This window comes from Aplidium turbinatum, chromosome 1 (assembly GCF_918807975.1).
Source record: "Aplidium turbinatum chromosome 1, kaAplTurb1.1, whole genome shotgun sequence".
In the NCBI taxonomy this organism is placed as follows: Eukaryota; Metazoa; Chordata; class Ascidiacea; order Aplousobranchia; family Polyclinidae; genus Aplidium; species Aplidium turbinatum.
Window position 1 is genome coordinate 34,786,714 of NC_137472.1, and position 23,273 is coordinate 34,809,986.

Consider the following 23,273-nt stretch of genomic DNA (forward strand, 5'->3'; position numbering starts at 1 on the left):
TGAACAAAGTTATTTACTTTTTATTGTTTAAATTGTTATCCTAGAGAATTTATGGGGCTAGGCTAGAGGCTTTGTCAGTAATCTGACCTTACTACACATAGTACAAGATTGCTGGTTAATCAGTAGCTCGCACTTCGAACACAAACACAATAGGATAGGCCTACTCAATACTCATCACATACAGCTCCATAAAAGCTATAGCAAATATATTCCATTACATTAATATTTACGGTATACACAGGCTATTTATATATTACTATGTAATTCTACTCAATTATACAGGTCTTTAAGACCTTCTGATGATCCGTTAGGTGAAACAATTTGTAAGATACAACTGATTATGATCATTTTGCTTTCATCAGGTCTCTCAGGTATCTATTTAGTCTAAATAAATACTAACAACCAATCCTAGTAGACGACGTGGTACCACTTAAAAGAGTAATTTATGTCATTGTCCAATATGGAGGACGCATACACAAAGACAACGGAAGAAGTTTTGAAGCAGTTTAATGTATCAGAAAATCTTGGTCTTAGCCAAGAAGAGGTGAAAAGAAGTCGAGAGAAATATGGACCAAATGGTAAGATTCATAAATAAGTGAAATTTTTAATTGTATTTTGTAGAGTTTTACCAATACCATATATTAATATTATGTGCTTTTCTTTTTTTATTATTTTAAAATGTAGTTGTATTTGTTTTGCAGAATTACCTGCAGATGAAGGTGAGCTATCATGGAACAATGCATTATTTACCCATGCTTGACAGCTAAGCTACTTTACTCAATACTGCAAATGCACTTTCACAATGTCTTTGAGCTTGTAGAGACATTAGACTAAAGTACAGTAGTTTTTAGTTTTTAAGATGTGAAGTAAAAGGAGGGGATGGTTTGTGTTTTCATTTTGACGGAAAATAAGTAAAAGGTGTTCCAAATGTTGGATATACTGAGATTAAAATCATGTATTTTATGTACAAATTGTTTTGTATCAAGTTATTAAGTACCGGTATATATATATTTTATTAAATTTATACATAGCAATATGCATCGACTATCCTATACTGTGGTACTTGATGGTGCATTTTTATCTTATATTTATTTTACAGGTAAACCATTATGGCAAATGGTTGTAGAACAATTTGAAGATCTTTTAGTCCGAATATTATTACTTGCTGCGATTATATCTTTTGTAAGTCAATCTTGTCTTTTTTATCAATTAACATACAGGGTTTTGATAACAATTGATAGTAAGCCTTATAATGTATATTTGTTCATAAGCAATAAGCATTAAGCAAGCTCTGATGAAGAGATGTAGAAAAGAATGATTAAAGATTCATGTGGTGAATTGTTTACTCAGTAAAAGATTTATTTTATGTTTTCAGATACTAGCCCTTTTTGAAGAAGGAGAAGAGTCAATCACTGCTTTTGTAGAACCATTTGTAATTCTATTAATTTTAATTGCGAATTCCATCATTGGGATATGGCAGGTATGTGACAATTTTTTAATGTGTTTTTGTTTACTCCTACTAACAAACTGATATTACAATTTTTTGTTTTGCGACACCGTCTCCATCAAGTTTAAAGTTGGATTACAAAGTAGGGTGACACCAATATGTGATAAATTGCATTTATGTGACTGGCAACCCAAACACCAAATCAGCTTTTTTTTTAAATGGTTGATTTGCTATCTGGGAATGCCTCAGTCGATGATGCAACACACACCTGGATCTGATTTTTTAGCGAGCTGACGATTCACCTTGAAGCATGTGTAATTAAACGGCCCTTCACAAGTATAATGGACAGTTTTCAACTAACAGGTACCGTAGTGCATGGAAAAGACACTGTATATATCAGCTTTGCAGCAAGTTTGGTGAACGACCTTGCGCAGGGGTTTAGAGTCTTCAGATACACCTGTATCTTCACTTCAACATTAGGCTTCTGGGAGGTTTAATCAACTGACCTGTTAGTCGGAATATCGCAAAGAAATGTCGCACGAAAAGGCGACGTCTTTCGTTGCTGAGCATCTGATCAAGTGATCAAAGGTCATTTTCAACTTATCAAGCATTATCTTTAAGCTGCATTGTCTTGGGAAAAAACTATGCATATGGACGTCACTGGAGTACAAGCGCGAGATAGGATTTCCATGCACTTTGGCGCTTTCTGATCACTTTTCCAATTCAGCATGTTTTCTTTCACAGGAACGAAATGCAGAGAGTGCCATAGAAGCATTGAAAGAGTATGAACCCGAAATGGGTAAAGTATTACGTCAAGACAAAGCTTCAGTCCAACGGGTGCTAGCCAGAGACATTGTTCCCGGCGATATCGTTCATGTTTCCGGTAAGATTGCTTTGTTTTTACGGCTGTTTGTTGTTCGAGCGCTATACACACGAGCTGTTCTTTTAATGAGCAGCAGAAATTGAAGCCATTCGCCACTAATCGAAATGCGATAAGATAGCTAACACAGATTATTTCTGGTCGTCTCTGATGTTTCGGGATGTGGACCAGAAGTAAAATGGAGTGAGATATGGCTATTTTGTTATCACTATTTAAAAACCATCACTACAGATGTGGAGTTTCGTGGCACACTTTCAACACAGCCTGTCGTCTGCTGACAATCGAACAGTACATATCTCACGTTGCGCTAATTTTTGGAGCTAGTTCTACTGTCAGGTTTCCTTTCCACATGTTGAACATGTACATTGTATGGAACTGTTGTTGACAATGTGGTGTGTACTGTGTATCCTTGTGCATTATTGTGCGCATTCCCTAGCACCAACCTCTGAAGTTTGAATTGTTTTTGATTTGACTTTTTAACTCAGATCGAGTTGCAGTGATGACTCACGAGCGTTTGTCGTTCACCTGTTGTTTGTTACCATGGCAACAGTCATAACCACACTTTAGCCAATCCAACTGTTTTTGCATTAAAGGTTGTTAAAGAGAGATTTTCATTTGTGGTGATTGACATAAAATTTTTATTTTATCAGTATAACATTGGCTAGCGTATCATCAACGAAGCTTCTTTCATCCCCTTATTGCAAGCTTTTCCTGGCAACTTCATATGATGTTTAAAAAGTTTCATATACCGTAGCCAATATAACGGTTGTTTTTCTAAATTGTCATTTTGTTAAAACATATTGCTGCGTGAAATGGCATGATATAAAAACCTATGCAAACTGACAACATGATGTTCATAAAAAGAATAATTAGCCGGTAGACAATGTAACAAAGGATTTTAACAGTGCTGGCTGCGTTTATGTAATTGTAACACATTATAATTGTCACATTTAAACATATCGTGTTATGTGCAGTGTGCAGCCTGTGGTAATACCACTGTTTTTGATGAATTTGTCTTATATAAGCTTCAAAGTTTCATGACGTGTTTGCACGTGTCAGCATATTAGGATATAAAAAGGGCATTATATATAATTTTTTCGCTATATTAGCAAACTACTTTTGCTTTGTACTGGAGAATTCCAACGTCCAGGAGTTGAAGAAAGTTGCGATTTGTCCATTTTTCTCACTGTGTCGTGCCGTACCAACAAATATAACGAAATATGATGACGTTACTGTGAGAAAGCTTTGAAAATGCGCAGTTGCTGTGGGACCAACTAATCTGTCTCATATCAACGCCTCCTTTGCAACGCTTTATCTCAGTCTAATATAGCACCGTTGCTAAGGAAACCCTTATCTAGCGACGTCAGAGTGTATCCGCGACGGCAACCTCGCAGCCATGTTTAGTTACTTCAGATCAGGGTTATCAATTTAGGGTAGCCTCCATTGCGTCAATATATTTATTCATAGAACTGTAATTAAAATGCAATTGCAGTTCTTCGGTGACTATTAACTTGATGTACGTTTGTTTCTACTTGTGTGGATAAGTTGTATTTATTTGACCTCAAAGTTAAAAAATTTGGGAATTTGTTAAAAGTGAAGAGTTATTATGTGATGTGACCAGATTACAAGTCTACTTCACATAAAAAAGTACATAAGTACATGCAGTTATAAAGCGAGTCTTCGGACTGACTGTGTGAAAAGTTGATTGGATTTACAGATTGCACATTATGAAATCCTAATATCTTGACATTTTCTTTGTTCCTTGGGCTCGTTGATTCACTGTCCGTGATTCAAGACCAGCACATTCATTATCACGTTTCGCGAGCGCGCTGTCATTACCTGGCCAGTCTGTCAAGAGATTCTGAGCACGATCACTCATATCCACAGGACAGCACGCTTCCAGTTAGGAAGCAATTTTTTTGCATCGATTCAACCTCTGCGGACGTTGGATCAATGTAAAAAGGAATGATTTGCTAATTGAGGCTTTGCAATGAACCACCGTGATAACGCTCTTGTCATACTTTCAAGTTTCAATCCTAGTGTCGGTTGACCCGATGTCAACTTGTCACTGATCTATTGGGCCATGCTCTTGCTGTTGAACTTTTGTAAAAGATTTTTAAGATTTTTTGCGGCAGTTGTTTGACACAACTGACCTAATTCTATTGTGCTATCTGTTAGTGTAAAGTCAAAGCTATTAAATATCTTGTGTCACGAAACTTTCAGTGTACTGCAAAACAGTTTCAGATTTCAAGTAAAAACATACAACATCACACAAGCAAGCAATGCAATTCTCACTCAAATTGCTTTAACCTTCGTGTGGTTTTGTATACCAAGAGTTATTTCAAAACCATACTTCATCAAATTAGGTTAACTCCCGAATCTAGAATTGTTTAATCCCAAGACTTCCTTACGAAATACCTTCTTTGACAGCTTGTCATGGCATGGCTGCTGACAGATGCCCAGCTAAATATAACTTGATCTTTTTTTATCGCCGCCGAAGTGTGGATTGCAATGAATTCTTCCGTCATTCAGTCACGCACTTATTGGACTCGACCCTGCTTTTCCGACTGCCTAAGATAAAGTCGGCTGGCTGCTTAGTTTTTAACAACCACAAGGCTACAAATAATACGGCTGTTTATTATCGTCTGAGATGAATGAAATGTTTAAGTTGGGAATTGATCATACATGGTTTTTGATAAACTTTACAAGCTTTGTTGTCCCCCACATGTGCCTTTTTGATTTCATAGTCGTCTTGCCGTTTTTTTTATTGACTTTGGCAATGGAACTGCGACCTGTAAGCGACCTTCAGTCATTGGCATGATTGTAACTCCTCAACGTCATAACCCTAACTTGAAGTGCAGTTTCTCATTAAAAAAGTCTTTCCCAGATGAGTTGTTTAATTGAACTGTAATTGATGATCATGCGATTGATCGAAGAGAGTTTGTGTCTGATACCGTGATCTCATTGGCAGACACTTCTTCCAGCTTGATTCAGTGATAAACAAAGCGAAGTATATAATCTCTTCTTGATGAACCACCGAACAATTTGGGCTAATGTCTCAAAAAAAACCCACACTCTGAAGGCACTCCAGCTACAACAGAGTTTCTATAAACATAGTGACGTGCGTTGGCTAATTCTACCAAATACAACTGGACTGGCACCTCTGAGTGGCCACGGCAATAACATTATGCCAACGGAAAGGGGAAGCTGTACCTGGCTGCCGACTTGTATAATGAGCATTTACTAGCAATACATCATATGTACGTAACTACGTATGCCTGATTTTAAGTCTCGCAATTAGCGTAGAAAAAGTTGCAAATTGGATATTCTGTACAGTCATTCAACCGCCTTTTATGTTGGTTTTGGTGCTTTAACACACCTTTCAGGATTGGCCACATCCAGCCAGCAAGTCGATCCTTTTTACATTAATTTAGCGTGTGCAGACGTCGAATCAATGTGTAAAAGTACGTATTTTCTTGCTGGAATATTGCCTAGTTTTTGGGACGGACTCGAGAAGTTAAAATCACAACTTAATGTGGTTTGAGACTTGGTTATTAGTTCGTTCGGCAATTATTTCATTACCAGGCTGCTCTTCGCAGACTCAAAATTAGATATTTGTATTTCCAGATAACAAAGCGTCAATATTATGATCAATCCATTTATAACTTGAAAACTCTTTTGCTGCCATTAGCTTTAAGTAAGGCGATCTATAATTCTATATCCACGGCTTTAAGTATGCTTTAAGTGCTCTTTGCCATTTTGTGGTCATGGTCTAAACAAATATTCCAAACTAATTTAGTAATTTGAAGGTCGCTTGTTTTTCTTGAATGGTTAGATTGAATGTATGCAGACTTTGAATCTTGTGCGAAAAGAACAGATTTTTATGACTGGGCATAAATTGCAAAAGTTTTTTCATTGAATTTTGATAACAAAGACAATACATAAAATTGTTTAATTTTGATTAAATACTTTTATCTTAAATGTAATATAATATATACATTGTATAGTGTGTGTATATAATGTATCACTGTTTTTGAGGCAATGTGTTTAACCTTTCAAGCAGTGTCTATAAATATCTTTGTGACTTTTATGTGTCAACTTTCGTGGACTGACAGCATATCTCTAATTCTCTATTGATTTCATCACTATGTTGACTACTATCTTATCAATTATATACTTGAATCTATTTCGGATTATTCCCCGAACTACCAGATGAAAGTGTTGAACATACAGCCCAGTTAGCAAAATTTGATTTTTTCTTACTTTCAACTTCGTCAGATGTTAACCGATATAAAACTGGAAATTCTTGCATGGAAGTAAAGTTTATAATGTTTAAGAGACTGACAAGATTTTGAACAATTCTTAAGTCAATTCATTTGTGGTCTCGAAACGCTTAGTTATTAAAAATTCTATTTTCGCCCATGGTCAATACGGGCGGCTTTGTTTGAACAAAGACAAAGTGTACTTCATGGAGAATTTCGCATTTCCGTGCATCCGACTTTTTGTATTCTCATTCTGGTGAACCTGTTTGCTTCATGAGCATACAAGGGGAAAAGACGATGTGAAAGAGTTCACATCGACTGTCCTCCATAACTGGCTACTTTACTGGGCACCACTGTTTGAATACACAGCGATGTTAATCCTTATTGATTTTTGGCAAAGTCTGTTTTCTGCTTATGCAAATATTTTATCAGGCGATGTCATTGTAACGTTAACAAAAAACTTCCTGCAAACAAATTGCTACTCACCATGTTTTATGACTGTCTAACCTTCTGTTACGCAAAAAAAAATAATCAGATGTTTGTATGGCTTATGTAATTGGAAGAAAAACATTTGGTATATATATTAAAGGAAAATAGCATAATTTCTCAGAGTTAGATGGAAACTATTTTTTCAATATTGTTTTCCATATTTGTGGCTTTGTGGAAGATTCCTTTTCTTGTTCATGTTGCACAATTATCTCTCACATTTGAACCTTCTGTTTCGAATGAAGTTTTGTTTTTCATCATTAACCTGTCTGAGTTGAAAAAAAAGTTGCAAATCGCAATATGCGCCTTGACAGCATCAGCACGCCAATTAATACGAAGAGATCCTAATTGGTTGTTGGAGCAACGAAATATCGTTTTGATTAAAAATTACATTTAAATGACCGTAAATTCTTTCAAGCGTTTGGTTGCATCAAGATCGGTTGGAGTTCGGATACCCCCTCTAGCATTTTCAGAAAGCAAATGTGACAGTTTGCAAGCGCTGCTCTTGACGCGCGGCTGATGCAACCAGCATGACGAATTTCACTTTCTGGTATTTTCTATCTCTGACTAACCTTCCGTCTGGTTTCTTTCACAGTCGGCGACAAAGTGCCAGCTGATATGCGTTTAATCGCGATTCACTCGACAACTCTTCGTGTTGACCAGGCTATCCTAACCGGTATGTAGTATTGTCTTTGCCTGAGAATCAGTGTCATTCGTAAGATCCGTTACCTTTAAATCAAAGAACAATCTCCATATAACGTTGAATGAGTGATGAAAGATGTGATAGTTCCATTCTAAGTCATCACGTTTACTGCGCTGTAATTTTGAGATAAGTTTCTTTTTTTTTTAAGAAAAGTTTGAAATAATACTTTGACAAACGCATTGTAAGGATAAATGTTTCAGCAGCGAAGTCAGCAGCGAATCGGATTATTTTTTTACATTGATTCAACATCTCTAGTTGTTGAACGAACGTAGAGTGGACTGATTTGCGAGCAAGCATTGTAGCACCTGCTTCACAGATCGCAAACTTTGTTTTCTAACGTTTATTCAACATCACTTGACATCTAGGTGAAAGCGTCAGTGTTATAAAACACACCGATCCTGTCCCTGATCCTCGAGCTGTCAATCAAGACAAGAAGAACATGCTGTTTTCTGTGAGTTACTTGCTCAAGTTAAAAAAAACTCTCTTCCTTTTTCGCATGTTAGTCATGGCCAAAGAACAAACAGATAAGTCTTCGTGTGTCACACGGCCGTGGCCCAGAACATTACGCAAGCTCTTGCTTTATCGTTGAACTCGGCTAAATCCTGAGTTTTCATGATTTTTGGTTTTGATATGAATTTTTACGCACATGTTGCTTTCTTGGTTACTGATGCGTTAGTACGCTATGCTCAAGTTTTCTTATGGTTTTTAGTGTAAGGTGCATCAAATTTAAACCAGTAAATATTTGACACATTTGTTCGAAGAACACGCGTCACGTTGAAATGACCAAATATGTTAGTTTGTGTGATATCAATCTGGGCCAACACTTGATACACCATGATTATTTTTCTGCCACTGCTTAATATTATGTTTGCCCTGGTTAATGCCTTGCAATAGAATTTAAGTTGTTGAACTATTTTTGCTTCAGTACAATGTAACACAAATGAAAATCGTGTTTGCAGCTTGTGCTTTAGACTTTCAAGTTAACAGTTTTTCGTTTAAAAGAGGCAACAGGAATTTTATTTGCATGTTAAAAAATCGACTCGTTGCTAGGCTCACGTTTCTTTCTGCCAGGTTTTTATTCTTGTGCGGCATAGCTTTAGAGTTAAAGGCATCAACAACAATCAAACCTGCTCACCTTTCAAATATTGCCATCCTATATTATTTTTACTGCTACTTTTATTAAAATGTATCGGTGCTGAACTTGACACCACTATGCATTTAATCGAAAGACAGTACGGGCCGTATTCTGTTGTATGTTGGACTAGTGTTGACTTAACCTGCAGGGAACCAACATTTCTTCGGGCAAAGCTATCGGAGTTGTGATTGGCACAGGCAGCAACACTGAGATCGGGAAAATTCGCGACCAAATGGCAGAAACTGAATCCGATAAGACGCCGCTGGAACAAAAACTTGATGAATTCAGCGAACAGCTTTCCAAGGTAATCCCCGCGTCTTGTCCGGACTCATAGCCTGTGATTGGTCGTAATAGATCACGTGTCTCATTGGTAACATGTAACAATCTTCTGATATATGACGTAGTATTGCGATAGGATAAATTTGGTCGCGCTTGTTTGTTTTTTTCCGCTCGCCTTTCACCTTACGTTCATTATGTAGTTAATTTTTTTTTACTTGTTTTATATATGTATCGTGCATTTTCAAGTGATAAGCACTAGCCTGCTACTTGCAATGATGGGTGGACTTTTGCTGAATGATGATCCCCCTCTGTCACATACGGTGTCTGGATAGCGTTCATCTTTAATGGGTTATCGCCAATTGTCAATGTTTTTAACTCAACTTTGGTTGCACAAAGGCATCCACAGACGGTAAAACCATGCTTTACGTTTACGCTGGCAGATGTTACAGTTTGTCAGAACGCAACATACAATTCGATCAATAAGAATTATTGGTAGAAATCAATTGAGGTTTTTTGCAATTGCAGATCATCTCTCTCATATGCATCGCCGTATGGGCGATCAATATTGGACATTTTAACGACCCAATCCACGGTGGGTCGTGGCTTAAAGGAGCGATTTACTATTTCAAGGTTTGTACTATTTAATGTTTTTCACACACAAATTTTACGTACGAATGGAAGCGATTTGTAACACAACAAACATTGAGTTTGTGAAACCTCGAAAAGCGTTTGTCATGAAAGTTTAATGACTGCTAAAATGTATGGATCGATTTTCATAGATTGCCGTTGCCTTGGCTGTGGCCGCTATCCCTGAAGGTCTGCCTGCAGTCATCACCACTTGTCTGGCCCTCGGAACTAGACGCATGGCAAAGAAGAACTCGATTGTTCGAAGCCTTCCTTCCGTTGAGACCTTGGGTTGTACTTCTGTGATTTGCTCCGATAAAACAGGAACCCTCACCACGAACCAAATGTCTGTTTGCCGGGTAATGTTGGAGCCATGGAAAGTGCTGGTTAAATATTATTTTGAGACTTTTAAAACTAAAGTTTTGCCTGGGAAATAAACTTTCTTTCGTTGGAACACATTCAAAGTCTTAAAAGCGATATTTGTGACATTTTGGTATTAAAGCATAAACTTTTAAACTACTTACCTGTGTTACTGCGTGTAAAATATTCAGCATGAAAAAGTTTCGTTTTTCAAGTTAATAACAAAGCTATCTGGGTATTTTTGATTTTTCAAATTGACGAAAGTCTTGGGCACTTTTCACAAAGCGTCATCCAATTGCGTTCACAGATGTTCGTCATGGACAAGGTGAGTCCCGGTGGCGCTGACTTCAACGAGTTTCACATCTCGGGGTCGACCTACGACCCTGTGGGTGAAGTGACGAAGGACGGAGACAAAGTAACATGCTCCGACTTTCCCGCGTTGGTCGAAATGGCGACGATATGTGCCCAATGCAACGATTCCTCATTGGACTACAACGAGGTATAAAATTGGTCGTTCTTGGTTTAGGTTGAATGTAACCGTGCATCAGATGCCGAGAATCTAAACAAAAACGCTTTTAAATCGTGACGCTTAGCGAAAAGCATCAATACAGTATATATAGGAATTCACTGCGTAACAAAATTCAATTTTTTTTTTATTTGGCTACAATTTTGAAATGTATTTGTATGATTTTCAACCGCTGATTCCAAAAATGCTATCAGTTTTACATAAAGGGACATTAAAACAAAGTAGCCAAACACGAATTGTGTTACATGCTGATTGTGTGATTGATTCTGTATATTGTGTATGCAATAAGTCAATGTCATGGGAATTTCTATAAGTCTGTGATGATCTTTCACTTTCAGGCCAAAGGCACTTATGAGAAAGTAGGAGAAGCGACAGAAACAGCACTAACGGTCCTTTGTGAGAAGATGAACGTTTACAACACTGATCTGTCCAAGATGACCAAATCGGAGAGGTCCCATCCTTGCAACAGCGTGCGTGCAGATTCTTTTATTTTTCAATGTATTTGCTTTAGAAATAGCACTTTTGTACAAGCAATGTTAGTCAATCCCGCTTTCAAGTGATTGTTTTTTTGTCAATTTAAAAGATGTATAATAGCCTCCGCTGCTTTTTTTCAGTTGATAAAGTCAAAAATGACAAAACAGTTCACTCTCGAATTTTCTCGCGATCGGAAGTCGATGAGCGCTTATTGTGTCCCTCAAGGTTCCAAAGCTGGAGCGAAGATGTATGTGAAAGGGGCCCCTGAAGGTACTGAGTTATTGATTCTAAACATGAATTATTTTTAAGTATGTTTTTGTTTGAAATGTAGTTTCTACGCTTTTTAAACATAAGGTAACAAAAGTCGTCTGCTTTATTGCAAAAACTTGAATTTATCAAAGGAAACCTATTTTAGTGATCGTGTTTCTCTATTCGTATTTCTTGTGTTTTTTGAAAACTGGATGTTCCCTATTTCATGTTGGTGAAATGTTTTTTAATCTCAGGTATCTTGGAGCGCTGTAGCCATGTTCGCGTGGGAGGAGACACCCTCCCGCTTACCCCCGAAGTTAAACGCGACATCATGCAACTGGTGAAGGAGTACGGCACTGGCCGTGACACTCTGCGATGTCTTGCCTTGGGAACAATCGATAACGCTGCTAAAATAGCTGACATGGACCTCAGTGACTCGACCAAGTTTGCTTCTTATGAGGTGAAGGGTGCAGATTTAAAGATTTTAGTTTCTACTTCAAAAAGCAACATACTTCTAGGTTTTTAATGCTTTCATTGTTCAAATGGCATAAACAAACAAAAGTTTTGCATGATCAGCGAATGGGATTTTGTTTGAAAATTATACTGCTTAGAGGAGACGTTTCCAATGTTAAGTCGATACATCCCAATGCACATTATGCACGTGAGCGTGAAAATGTTATTTGAGTTCATTTACACGGCCGAAAGCTTTAAACTTTTTGAGTCAGCCAAGCTTTCCTACGCTTTCAATTCCTACATGATCTACACTGAAGTTACTGATTAAAATATTTCATGAAACTTGTTTTTGCATCCCAAGCTTTGTCATGAACACTCGTGCAACGTCAAAAGACATTTAGACGATGTAATTCGTTGATACTATTGATTTAGTCGATTGTTACTTGATTGCCCAGTCCCCATGCTAAAAGCCTGTTGGTATCGATCGAAGTTAGATTTTTGTACCTTATTCAACTTCGAATACATCAACTAAAATCTACGGTTTCTTGAACTGCTGGTTGTGGTTTTTAACGCATCGTATTCAGTTTCACATTTCTTTCAAGATAGCTGTGATTATTATTATCGTGAAACGATCGTTAAAAGACACATTTAAAACTACCTTACGCATCTGGAGGAATACTTATTTACAGCTTCGCTTTCTTTTGAATAAGCCCCAAATTCTATTCCCACATTTCTTCATACCGTTTACTTCTAAAACTTATTTAAGCGTGCGATCCTAGACAGTAAATGGACCATTTTTTTACATTGATTCAACGTTTGCAGACGTCGTATCAATGTAAAAAATTTAAAAATATCAATGTAAAAAAACGTGATATAAAAACGGCAGATTTGCTGTCTGAGATAGAGCATCTCATTTTTTTCCCGGAATGTTCCACGTTGCAGGAATCTTTAGAATTAACCCGTTTTGTTGCATCACGCAGACCGGCATCACTTTCGTCGGGATTGTTGGCATGCTTGATCCTCCTCGCATGGAAGTCTTCCAGGCTGTTCAAGACTGCCGGGATGCTGGCATCCGTGTTATCGTCATCACTGGAGACAACAAGTCAACAGCCGAGGCCATATGTCGCCGCATTGGAATTTTCATGGAAGACGAGGATACGACAGGTGGGGGATGAGGCTGTTCAGAGACTAGTGGGATTCAACTTGACTTGTTCTTTTTTTAACGTTTTCATGGGATTTCTAAGTTGACTTGTCTTTAAGTTGTTTTTTTTTTGTATTTTTTGAGTGTTTGTTGGACATTCTAGAAAGCAAACTTGTGCTTTTAATATTTGTCAAAACTCTCGACCTTTGGACAGCAAGCAGGGTCCAAACAAAGAAGATCGTACATTTTAATGAGGCTTTCAACTCTTCATTCAAGATATGACGTGTTTCCATGCACTCTTAGCCATTCCTCTTGTTTTCAGTATTGATATCGCATTGACGCAAAGTTGTCTGGTTTTCAATTATCTTTCCCTCATTTCCCAGGGCTATCCTACACCGGCCGTGAGTTCGACCATCTCAACACGGAAGAACAATTCAAGGCATGTCTTCGCGCCCGATTGTTCGCTCGTGTCGAACCAGCACACAAGAGCAAGATTGTCGAGTATCTGCAAGCCAATGGTGACATCACAGCTATGGTATGTCATGGTGACGTGTATAAAATATTAAACAACCTCATGAGCGTTTGAGGTCATGGCTGTGGAAACGGAACTTGGTGCTATTGCACGACTTTGTGACACGATGCTGCACTTAAAAATGCGTCATTTCAAAACATTTCGGTTTCGCAGCGTGCCCACCACTCTTCATGGGGTGACTTAACAACAGAGTTGCTATAAACATAAAGAAAAAAAGTTTCTCAAATTTAAATGACGTCTTGTGTTGCATATTGCAAGCAAACAGTTTTTTTTTCAAAACCTTTTATTGCATCTGTCTATCAACTAGATTTTACAGATGGTTTGATTGGAATAAGTGCTAACTGCTAGGGGTTGAAGCTTCCATACCTGATGAACAGGCGTTTATTTAAACTACTTGGTAAAAGTAGGATGGATGTATTTCTGAGCAACATACAGCAGTTCACGCTTACATTGATTCTAAAATACAAGCACGACATTCACTGAGACATATTCTGCTGTTTTTGTACACCTGAACACTGAACAGTCAGCTACTTTCCGCGTAGAAAATACAGAGCCCAACATGCTGAAACTGCGCATATTCAATTAATGTTTCGAAATCTATACTGCCTTCATCTTTAGTACTAAAATTGGATGATTGATTTAAAATCAATTTTGGAAACGTTTGCTGAACAGGAATATAATTTCTGCACCGGGTTTCTGTTCCTGAATTTGAAATCTCCGAAAATAAAAACCTGTCTTCATCAACATCTTTCAGACTGGTGATGGTGTCAACGATGCTCCTGCGCTGAAGAAAGCCGAAATTGGGATCGCGATGGGAAGTGGCACCGCCGTGGCGAAGAGCGCATCCGACATGGTGCTAGCGGACGACAACTTCACATCGATCGTTGCAGCTGTCGAGGAAGGAAGAGCCATCTATAACAACATGAAGCAATTCATTCGCTATCTCATCTCGTCCAACATCGGGGAAGTCGTTTGGTGAGTTGGCGATGATGACTTTGAGAAGATGTTAGCGAGCCAGGAAAAGCTGCCATTTTTGTACATCGTTTCAACGCGTGATGACGTTGACAAAAGATGTAAACGAAGATGTAAAATCGTATGCTATCTAGGTAGCGAAAGATCGGCTTCCGTGTGACAAGAACTAAACAATAAGTGCAAGGCACATTAGTTTGGGATATTAAGGTGTTTATGTTCGTATGTGCAAAACTTTGTCTTATATCAATTGAAACTCGCTTTCACAGACATTCGATGCTATTTTGTTGATGATCGATTGCTTTTTCAGCATCTTCTTGGCTGCTGCTCTTGGAGTGCCAGAGGCCTTGATCCCCGTCCAACTCCTGTGGGTGAATCTTGTCACGGATGGTCTTCCCGCCACTGCTCTCAGCTTCAACCCAGCTGATCTCGACATCATGAAGAAATGTCCAAGATCAACCAAAGACACTCTCATCAGTCGATGGCTGATGTTCCGTTACTGCGTTGTCGGAGGTAATGTTTAAACCGATTCAGGTTTGATTGACGCGCGACGTCACATCGCTTTGACCCGACGTAAAATGACGCGCACGTTTGTGGAGAATACGTGGCATGCGTTTAATGTAGCTGAGGAAGTGAGCTTCCCGACTTTTCAAAGTTGCCGTATGGTGAATCAGAATCTGGTTTTCATGACAGGTTTGAAAAGAATACGCCAAACGATTAAGTTGCAATCTACCTAAATTCAATGTAAGCACACGTCAGTTAGACATCTAAAGCGTCGGTTGTCAATCCCAAAGTCAATATTGTATCAAGTGGTATTTTGACTGCAGCGGCGAGCGAGAAGCGTTTGTAAATAATTAATTATCGCATTCTCCACGGTAAACACACGCGAACTTGCACAATGTACGTAAGTCTCATTTAAAGCTTTGTAATGATGAAGAAATTCGGTTAGAGCTGGGGTGTCTTTAAAGCAAGTCGACTTGTTTGTGCGAAACTGCAGTAAAATCTTCGGTTTTACAATTAGCTGGCTCGAATTTTTCTACGACACTCCACAGTCCACATACCAAAATTTGTTATTGCGTTTAATATAATTTTGAACTTTGTTTTGTGAAAATAAGCACGAGACCACTTTCAACAAGTTCTTCCACGTTTCTTAACTTAATTGATCGTCACTTAATTGCCATCGTTACACTCAAGATCATAGTTATCTGTGTCGTTTTGCTTTGAGCCTCATTAGGAGTCTGTTGCGCCACAGCTGATCACTCGCCAATATACACGTGTCCATCTACAAAAGGTCGTCTTGACACGTCACACCTTCACGTGACATGACGTCACTCTTTTGTTAATTTCACCAACGAGTGACATTTTGAAATTGATTTTTTTAAGCAATTGTCATACAAGTTTGCTCTCTGCCGCTACATTCACTGATGTGCCCTAGATGAAAAATTATCACGTTGCATAAAAACTGTTTTTAATTAAGAAAAAGGAACAGTCAGAACAATGCGTGTAGTGTCCGAAATTTCAATTGTCTGTTGTTTTGCTGTGTTGCCTCATATCCATTATTCTTGTGTAATTTTTACCCAAATTTAAAGAAAAAAGATGCATTTAACGCAAAATAAACACTAACTCTCCAACGTTATCTTTTCCAGCTTACGTTGGCATGGCGACCGTGGCATCCGCATCCTGGTGGTTTATGTACGCTGATAACGGACCTTCTATGACGTGGTGGCAGCTGGTTGGTTGATAGTTTTGTCTTGCATCCGACTTGTTTTTTTAGATCTCGGTTAATGGAGAACAAATGAAAGATTTCAACTTAATTTTACTTGTAATAAAGCTATAGGCGGAAGCAGAATAGATCAGTTGCTGTCTCATCGCAGAGTAAATAATTAATAAGGCTGCGCTCGCTGCTTCCACTAGATACAGAGTTATTGACTGATAGATTTTACTTTTTGAATCAGTGAAGAATACAGGAAATAGTTTGCTGTCTGGAACACGGCGAGATTTAAAACTACAATGCCTCAGTAGCTGGATTTAAATGTGCGAACTCCCCCTTTTTTCCATACTGACAAAATATTTAGTTTAGTCTTTTACGCTAGTTTTTCTATTACTTCCTGTTCGTTGTGAGTTTCGGAAACTTCTCCAACGGTATTTTTCAAACCATAGCGTGGCATTTGTGAATGTATGTAGTCGTAATGTATATGGAGTAAATGTATATGTAGTATGTAGTCGAATGTATGACGACGATTAGTATCATGTGCCATCCGTGCTGTTTTATTCTCAACTAAAATACATTGAAACCTTCAGACACACTACACGTCGTGCAAGACCCAACCACAGAACTTCGAAGGCTTGAACTGCCACATATTCGAAGATCCCCACCCGATGACCATGGCTTTGTCTGTGTTGGTCACCATTGAGATGTTTAACGCGCTTAACAGGTGAGAAAGAGGATGTTGCACATCATTGACAGGTTTAAATTGGTTGTGTTTTTTGATGAATCCCATTTGTGGATTTTTGTTGCCGAAGTTGACAATATGAAATCATTTCATGCAATTTAAATGTGGTCATAAGTTTCCAGCGTCTATTTCATTCACGATCATGGCGACGAATAAAGAGCTTCCATTGAAATCTTTTTCACATCCCGTATTAGTAATGTCAAAGTGACCAACTATTATTTCTCCTCTAGCGTCTCCGAGAACCAGTCTCTCTTCCGGATGCCACCATGGAGGAATATGTGGCTCATTGGCGCCATCTGTCTTTCGATGACTCTCCACTTCATGATTCTCTATGTCGATCCACTTCCGGTAAGATTTCCCACGATTGTGGTCGAATGTTTTAGTTAGATAAACTATCATCTGCGTTATCTCTTCATCGCCAGAATAGGTGACTGTCATGGCGCGTAACGCTACAGCAGATTGAATTTGGTTCGTTTTTTTCTCTGCTTGAAATTTATCCGATAAAACCACTCGTAGTCCTGTTGTTCAAACGGTCGTTGCAAGAATTGCTGGCAAATTTGTTATAACTCATCTTTACGCGGCTTGCTTCGGCGACCGCTTAACTTTTTGACATCTGGATGATCAGTTTTGACTTTTATTTTTTGCTTTGCAATTTCATTTGGAGAATCAAGAAAGTTGACATGCGCGTAATTGCTCTCCACCAACTCATGTTTGTGAAATGCACATCTTATGTTAGTTTGGTTGTTGTAAATTACCGGTATACTTATACCAGGCACGAACGCAAGCCCACTGCGGCTGAATGATCACAATTATCATTGTTTTTAGATGGTTTTCCAAATCTGTCCATTAAACTATGCGGAATGGGCAATGGTGCTCAAGATATCGTTTCCAGTCATCTTCATAGACGAAGGGCTCAAATGGTTCGCGAGGAACTTTGTTGAAGGTATTTGCAGTGACGTGACTTTTGACGACTGTAGGGGATACCTTATGAGTTTGGTTTGACCCAAGCTGATGTTCGAGAACGAGCTATGACGATTCGTCTCGCCAAAATGTTTTCAACTCACACAATGCCACTTCAAAGCGCGGAAAGGGTTTGATATCTTTTCACTTTTACATAAAATATACCATTCAACAGGTTGGCTTGTGTTTTCAATACTCACCTTGTTTGCCGTGCACTAACCTTACTCATGGTTTACGCTTTTATGAGAGTAGTGTTTTCACTAGCTTCTATGATCTTTCCAGTCAAAACAAATTGCCATTTTTACATCGTTTCAATGTATTGAAACGATGTAAAATTGGTAACTTTTGCGTGCTGATTTGTTTCCTACTATCACATACATAGGTTCAGGCTTTGTATGATTCAGCTTTCAAACAGAATCACACTCATTGAGTCCTAGACTGTTGTGAATTTAAATGCAGCTTTTTAACACAACTAATAAGCAGAGCAGTTTGCTGTGTTGTTTGAATAGTTTGCAGTTATCAGGCGTTGACACTTTAACACGCAGTGGTTGTTGCAGTGAATAGCTTTGTGAAAGTTTTGCATCGCAAATAACAGCTAGAGAAGCGTTTCCAGCTTGTAGTTAATGAAGTTTTTAGCTCCAGCACTCGTAGCTAGTTTGAGATTCTGCTTTGAAAAAGCGTGTTTGCAATTTCCCACTCAGAGAGGGGCTGGAGATTGAAGGAACATCTTCGTCGAAGATCTTCATGGCTGGATGTTGACAGAAAGGTCAGAAAGAAAAAGGAACAGCATTACGAACCAGGTGGAAAAGAGCTTAGCGTCTCTTTAAAATTTTAAATTGGTTTAAATTATTTTGCAACAGTGTGATATGTAACAAAAGCACAAGCAATTTGTCATTGAGGCAGCAAAGGCAAACAAACACTAAATGGTGTTTGTTTCTTTATTTTTCACAATTTAAAGATTTGTAGATAAACTTATGGAATGAACTTCTCAACTTTCATCATGTTTCCAAAAATACTACCACTGCCACAGAATTGAGCCTGTCTCTGTGTATTCAATTACATGTATCCATGGAAACGTGTGCGTGATTTCACCTCAGTGGCGAGACGCATTTTTAAGATCGTCTTAAATACAATTTCAAAAAAACTACGAAACATTTTGAAGATAACAAGAAATTGTCAACTTTTGGTGACTGTCTGAATGAAACTTTCTAAAAATAATATTTCAACATCTTTTTTACTGTTTTTTCCAAGTGACAAATTAGTTTTTACATCACCAACCTTCGAAAAACAAAGACAATTTGGTTCAGAAAATGTCAGTCAGAGTGTTAGCCACTTGCTAACAATCTGATAGAACGTTTTTTTAACTTTTTTTCGATATTTACTGCTTTCACAAAGCAATAAACAGCTTTTATATCATCACGAGCAGTGTTCCCTCTACGGTGGTGCAAATGTGCAGCAACACCAGACCATTTGTGCAGAGTTATATGATTTATAACCCTTTAAACGTAAAGCAAACCTTGTTTATACAGTATATGTGATTTGTTGAATTATACTTACTTAAATACAAGTAAAGTATGCATTTTAAACAATAAGCAATCAGAATCGAAAAACGATCAAATAAGGTAAAAAATTGTCCCTTTTTTTTTGATGCAACCCCCAGATCTCTGCCTATTTTTCTATTTCTTCATACCTCAAATTTTTTAGTCCATTCTTAACAAGATTTTTTGGACGGTGCTCGGTGCCCCAATTTTTGGTTCTACATCCGCTACTGAGTGATCATCAATCTGTCTTGACAAAAGCATCAGAAATAATTACGTGACGACAGTGAAATGAAAAGTGTGTGATCACCGTGAAAGTACAAATGTAAAAAAAGAGCTGTTTAAATTGAATTTGTAATTTTTTCATGCTCTTTGATATTTTGAGGTTACTTATAACAATTCGCTAAGTTTGCAATTCACTTGTAACTTTGCAAACGCAGGATTAAAATATGCTCCCTTAAGAAATTGTTGCACAGCGGAAAATTTTCTTTTAGGGAGCACTGATTACGAGTTAGCAAAAAGTAAAAAGTCTTAAAACAGTTTGGTCAAACAGTAAGCAGTAGCGGTAATCAAAATGTGACAAATCAGGCCGCACCTCCAGGTAACCATGGGTGAAGCTACGCATAACTTCATAATAAAACTGAATTATCAGTTTAGTATTTCACGTTCTGCCATTGAAGTTAAAATAACACCTTGTGAGATCCAAAATGTTTTTGTAAGCCATCGCGTCTCATGCTCTATCAGTGCTGCGTTGCTGCACTGATGGAAACGAGAGTTTTACTGAGACGTGACTTTCAGACATTAATTTCAAGGAGTCTTGATAATTGCGTCATTTCATTCCTCTACTTGACTTTTAACTCGTCATTCTGACAGGAGGCGATGTGTCCAACGCTGAGAAGAAGCATCAGTGATGACGTCACCAGCAACTTCTCTCCATCCCAAAGAACATCCTGGTCGAATTCCCAGCCAAATTTTAACACAAACTCATTTGCTTTCAAGTCGAGTTGACATTGCTTGATGACCTTTTGACAAATTATGTACTTTTTGTCAATTCAACTGTTTCCTATTCGGAATGAGACAAAATAAACAAAAGTTGTAAATTTTTTTGTTGCCAAGGTCAGAGGTTACTAGTTGACCTATTACTGATTCTAATTGTTTTTATAAAAGGTTTTGCATTTTGGCTGTCTGGCTTGACTAACAACAACAATGTATTGCGTAAACGTGAGTGTGGTTTTGTAAATTAATTGTCAACCTGTACCATACAATTTTTAGGTCAATTTGTTTTTGTGTTGTGGATGTTTTGTTTTTAGAATTATTATTCAAATCTAAGTGACGTTGAGTTTCTTGATATTTGCATTGGCTGAGATGGATGCGGCGAAGATAGGTTATGTATCTATCCCGTCGTTTTAAAGTTGATTAGAATGGAAAAAATTCTTATCAAGTACCTTACATCTCAAACATTGTCAGACTTCACACTGATAGTAAATTTAGCATATATTGCCTATTTGAGCAAACACTTTCTCTCCCACTGTGTTAAAAAAATAAGATTTTTAGCCCCAAGGTCCAAATTTCTTATAGGTTAGTCTGCAAATTTGGATTTCGACCTTCGACATTACCTGTGGCGCTTCTGAACGTTCATAGCTGAACCATTTTGGAATTGTCTTGTAGTTAATTTTTTTTCTAGACCAAATCATCTTGGAAGCAACATGAGCATTACATTGAGTTCCCGAAACAACTTCATATTTTTTGCATGATTCGTTCCAACGCCCAGACTTCAAATCAGTCGTTTATACATTCTACAGACGTTAAATTAATATAAAAGACAACTGATTTGCTGTCTGGGCTTTCACCAACATTGCATCTGACACTGCAGCAGCTATTTATTTGAAGTTTTGATGTCGAGACAAAGTTTTCATGTTGCTCTGCCGTTTGCAGTCGTTTGTATATGATCGCACCTCACTTTTGGTTAAAATTAATAAACTCAGTTTTGTGTGTTTGGAACTGATTGCCTCAAGTAGAGCTACGGCCTTCGTCTTTACCTCCAAATGACTACCTACCGTACATTACAGAACGATTTGGTTTAGTTGCTAAGTCAACAAATGCCTAAACTGGAAACACAAATTTAAAAGTCTTTCTCATACTCAACAGTTTAGTGTTTACTTTGACCTACTTTATTTTCTGTAATTCATATGTAGTTAATTCTAGTCCGTGAATATTTATGCTTGTGTGAAAAAAATCCGCGACCTGTAAAGGTTAAAAGGCGCTGACTCTTGATCAGTGGTTCTTAACCAGGGTTCGATCAAACCCCTGGGGTTCGACGAAGCTGTTACAGGGGTTCGGCGCGAACGTCCTCTGAAACATTAACACACGGCATAGCCTACTGAATGGTAGGCCTATATCAGAGGATATTTTTGGAAAATACTGTCCAGCCGAAACTTGATTGCGGCTTACATGATGGTAAATAAACATTTGTGTGATTGACGCGTGATGTAATGATGCCATCTGCAATTCTGCATGTAACATAGAATGCAAAAAAGTATATTTTTACCTAACATTGTAAAAACAATCCGTACCGTATGAAAAACTTTATTTTCTTAAAGCATGAATTTCTTCACGTTTGCTATTTGCATGGAACTGCAAAAGCAGGGCTCTCACTTTCGAGGAAACTTCCTTAGTTTAAGGAAATTTAGTTCTATTTTCAATTTTTTTTCAACAACAGCAGATATAAACAGTCCATAGGCTACTTGAATTACATTATCGAGCTTCAAGAAAGCAAGATACAAAAAAAACCTCAACACAACAAATTTTCAAACGTTTTGGTGCCAACAAATGGAAAGTTATCTTATTACAAAAGTTGACCTTGAAGTTCTCATGCCATTCGTAACCATTTATTTATGCGAGGGTGCGTTTTCTAATCTTGTGGATGTTAAAGCAAAAAAAAAAACGAAACCGGCTTGCATGCGAAAATGACATGAGAATTTGCTGTTTCCGAGACAAAGCTTCGAATCCCAAAAAAACATCAACAGAAGTCTCATTGATACAGTAATGTATTAGGCCTACTATTAAATGTGGTAGATTTTCGTTTTTGTGATTCAGCAAAAATTTAGGGTTCAACGAAAGCTTGCAGATTAGCGTAAGGGTTCGGCAGGTTAGTAAAGGTTAAGAGCCACTGCTCTAGATTATGTAAGAACCTGACTACTAAATAGTTCTGACTTGTTTTTTAACGTTTTCTGGTACGAAAATGTGGCCTTTTGGTTTGGTTTTGAATCTTTATTTTGGACTGACAAAACCTTGATGGGTTATAGCTGGTAGTTTCGTATACTTATAGAGGCTTTTGACACAGGGCCGGTTACCGAGAGTGAAGTTTCCGATTGTTGAAGTGGTGTTGCCGGGCATTATTCCATCTATTACCGCTGAATGGGGAGCAGTCCTCAGATGCGTTGCTCAAACGCACATCCGGAGAGCCGAACCAGCGCCGCTTCCTCTTAAAGCTTCTTGTTCACGATGTCACCTGCTGAGCCATCGGGGCGGACACTTTTTGCGTTGGTTGTGCGTTTTTTTAAACGCGCTTTATTATTTCGTCACAACCTCAAGACGTGCTATGGCCTGCAAGACCACATCAGAACTGAACACATAGATTAGGTGATATAGGGCTAGGCTATCAGTGTTGCACCTCGCGAGCCATCAAAAGAGTAGGGTAGGTGCGGGACCCATGGGACAGATTTTTTTATTTGTTAATAGCGACTCCAACATAAATACTACGTCGTCCATTTTTTCATAGTTTGTAGATCCACAGACTTAC

The 23,273-nt window shown here is 38.0% G+C and overlaps 1 protein-coding gene across 2 annotated transcripts; it reads left to right on the plus strand.

The window, feature by feature from the left end:
- The first annotated feature begins 366 nt into the window (after positions 1-366).
- Positions 367-21,465, plus strand: LOC145776179 (sarcoplasmic/endoplasmic reticulum calcium ATPase 1-like). 2 transcript variants are annotated; one of them, XM_082587583.1, is made up of 24 exons: positions 367-578; positions 702-719; positions 1,100-1,182; positions 1,376-1,480; positions 2,192-2,330; positions 7,671-7,751; positions 8,144-8,229; positions 9,062-9,217; positions 9,718-9,822; positions 9,972-10,175; positions 10,484-10,675; positions 11,041-11,172; positions 11,317-11,446; positions 11,680-11,885; positions 12,859-13,042; positions 13,403-13,554; positions 14,306-14,526; positions 14,831-15,033; positions 16,167-16,252; positions 16,822-16,955; positions 17,204-17,321; positions 17,799-17,916; positions 18,635-18,733; positions 20,345-21,465. In XM_082587583.1, exons 1-24 carry the CDS (start codon positions 446-448, stop codon positions 20,380-20,382), a joined length of 3,123 nt encoding a protein of 1,040 aa, XP_082443709.1. In that variant the 5' UTR covers positions 367-445; the 3' UTR covers positions 20,383-21,465. The 2 variants fall into 2 exon arrangements, with proteins under 2 accessions (XP_082443709.1, XP_082443716.1); XM_082587590.1 differs by lacking the exon at positions 18,635-18,733.
- Positions 21,466-23,273: the final 1,808 nt, after the last annotated feature.

Bases quoted from the DNA above. Each gene is read 5' to 3' on its own strand.
- LOC145776179 (XM_082587583.1), top strand. From the start codon at position 446: ATGTCATTGTCCAATATGGAGGACGCATACACAAAGACAACGGAAGAA. The intron at 1,183-1,375 runs GTAAGTCAATCT...TTATGTTTTCAG, and splicing joins TTGCTGCGATTATATCTTTT to ATACTAGCCCTTTTTGAAGA. The intron at 15,034-16,166 runs GTAATGTTTAAA...TATCTTTTCCAG, and splicing joins CCGTTACTGCGTTGTCGGAG to CTTACGTTGGCATGGCGACC.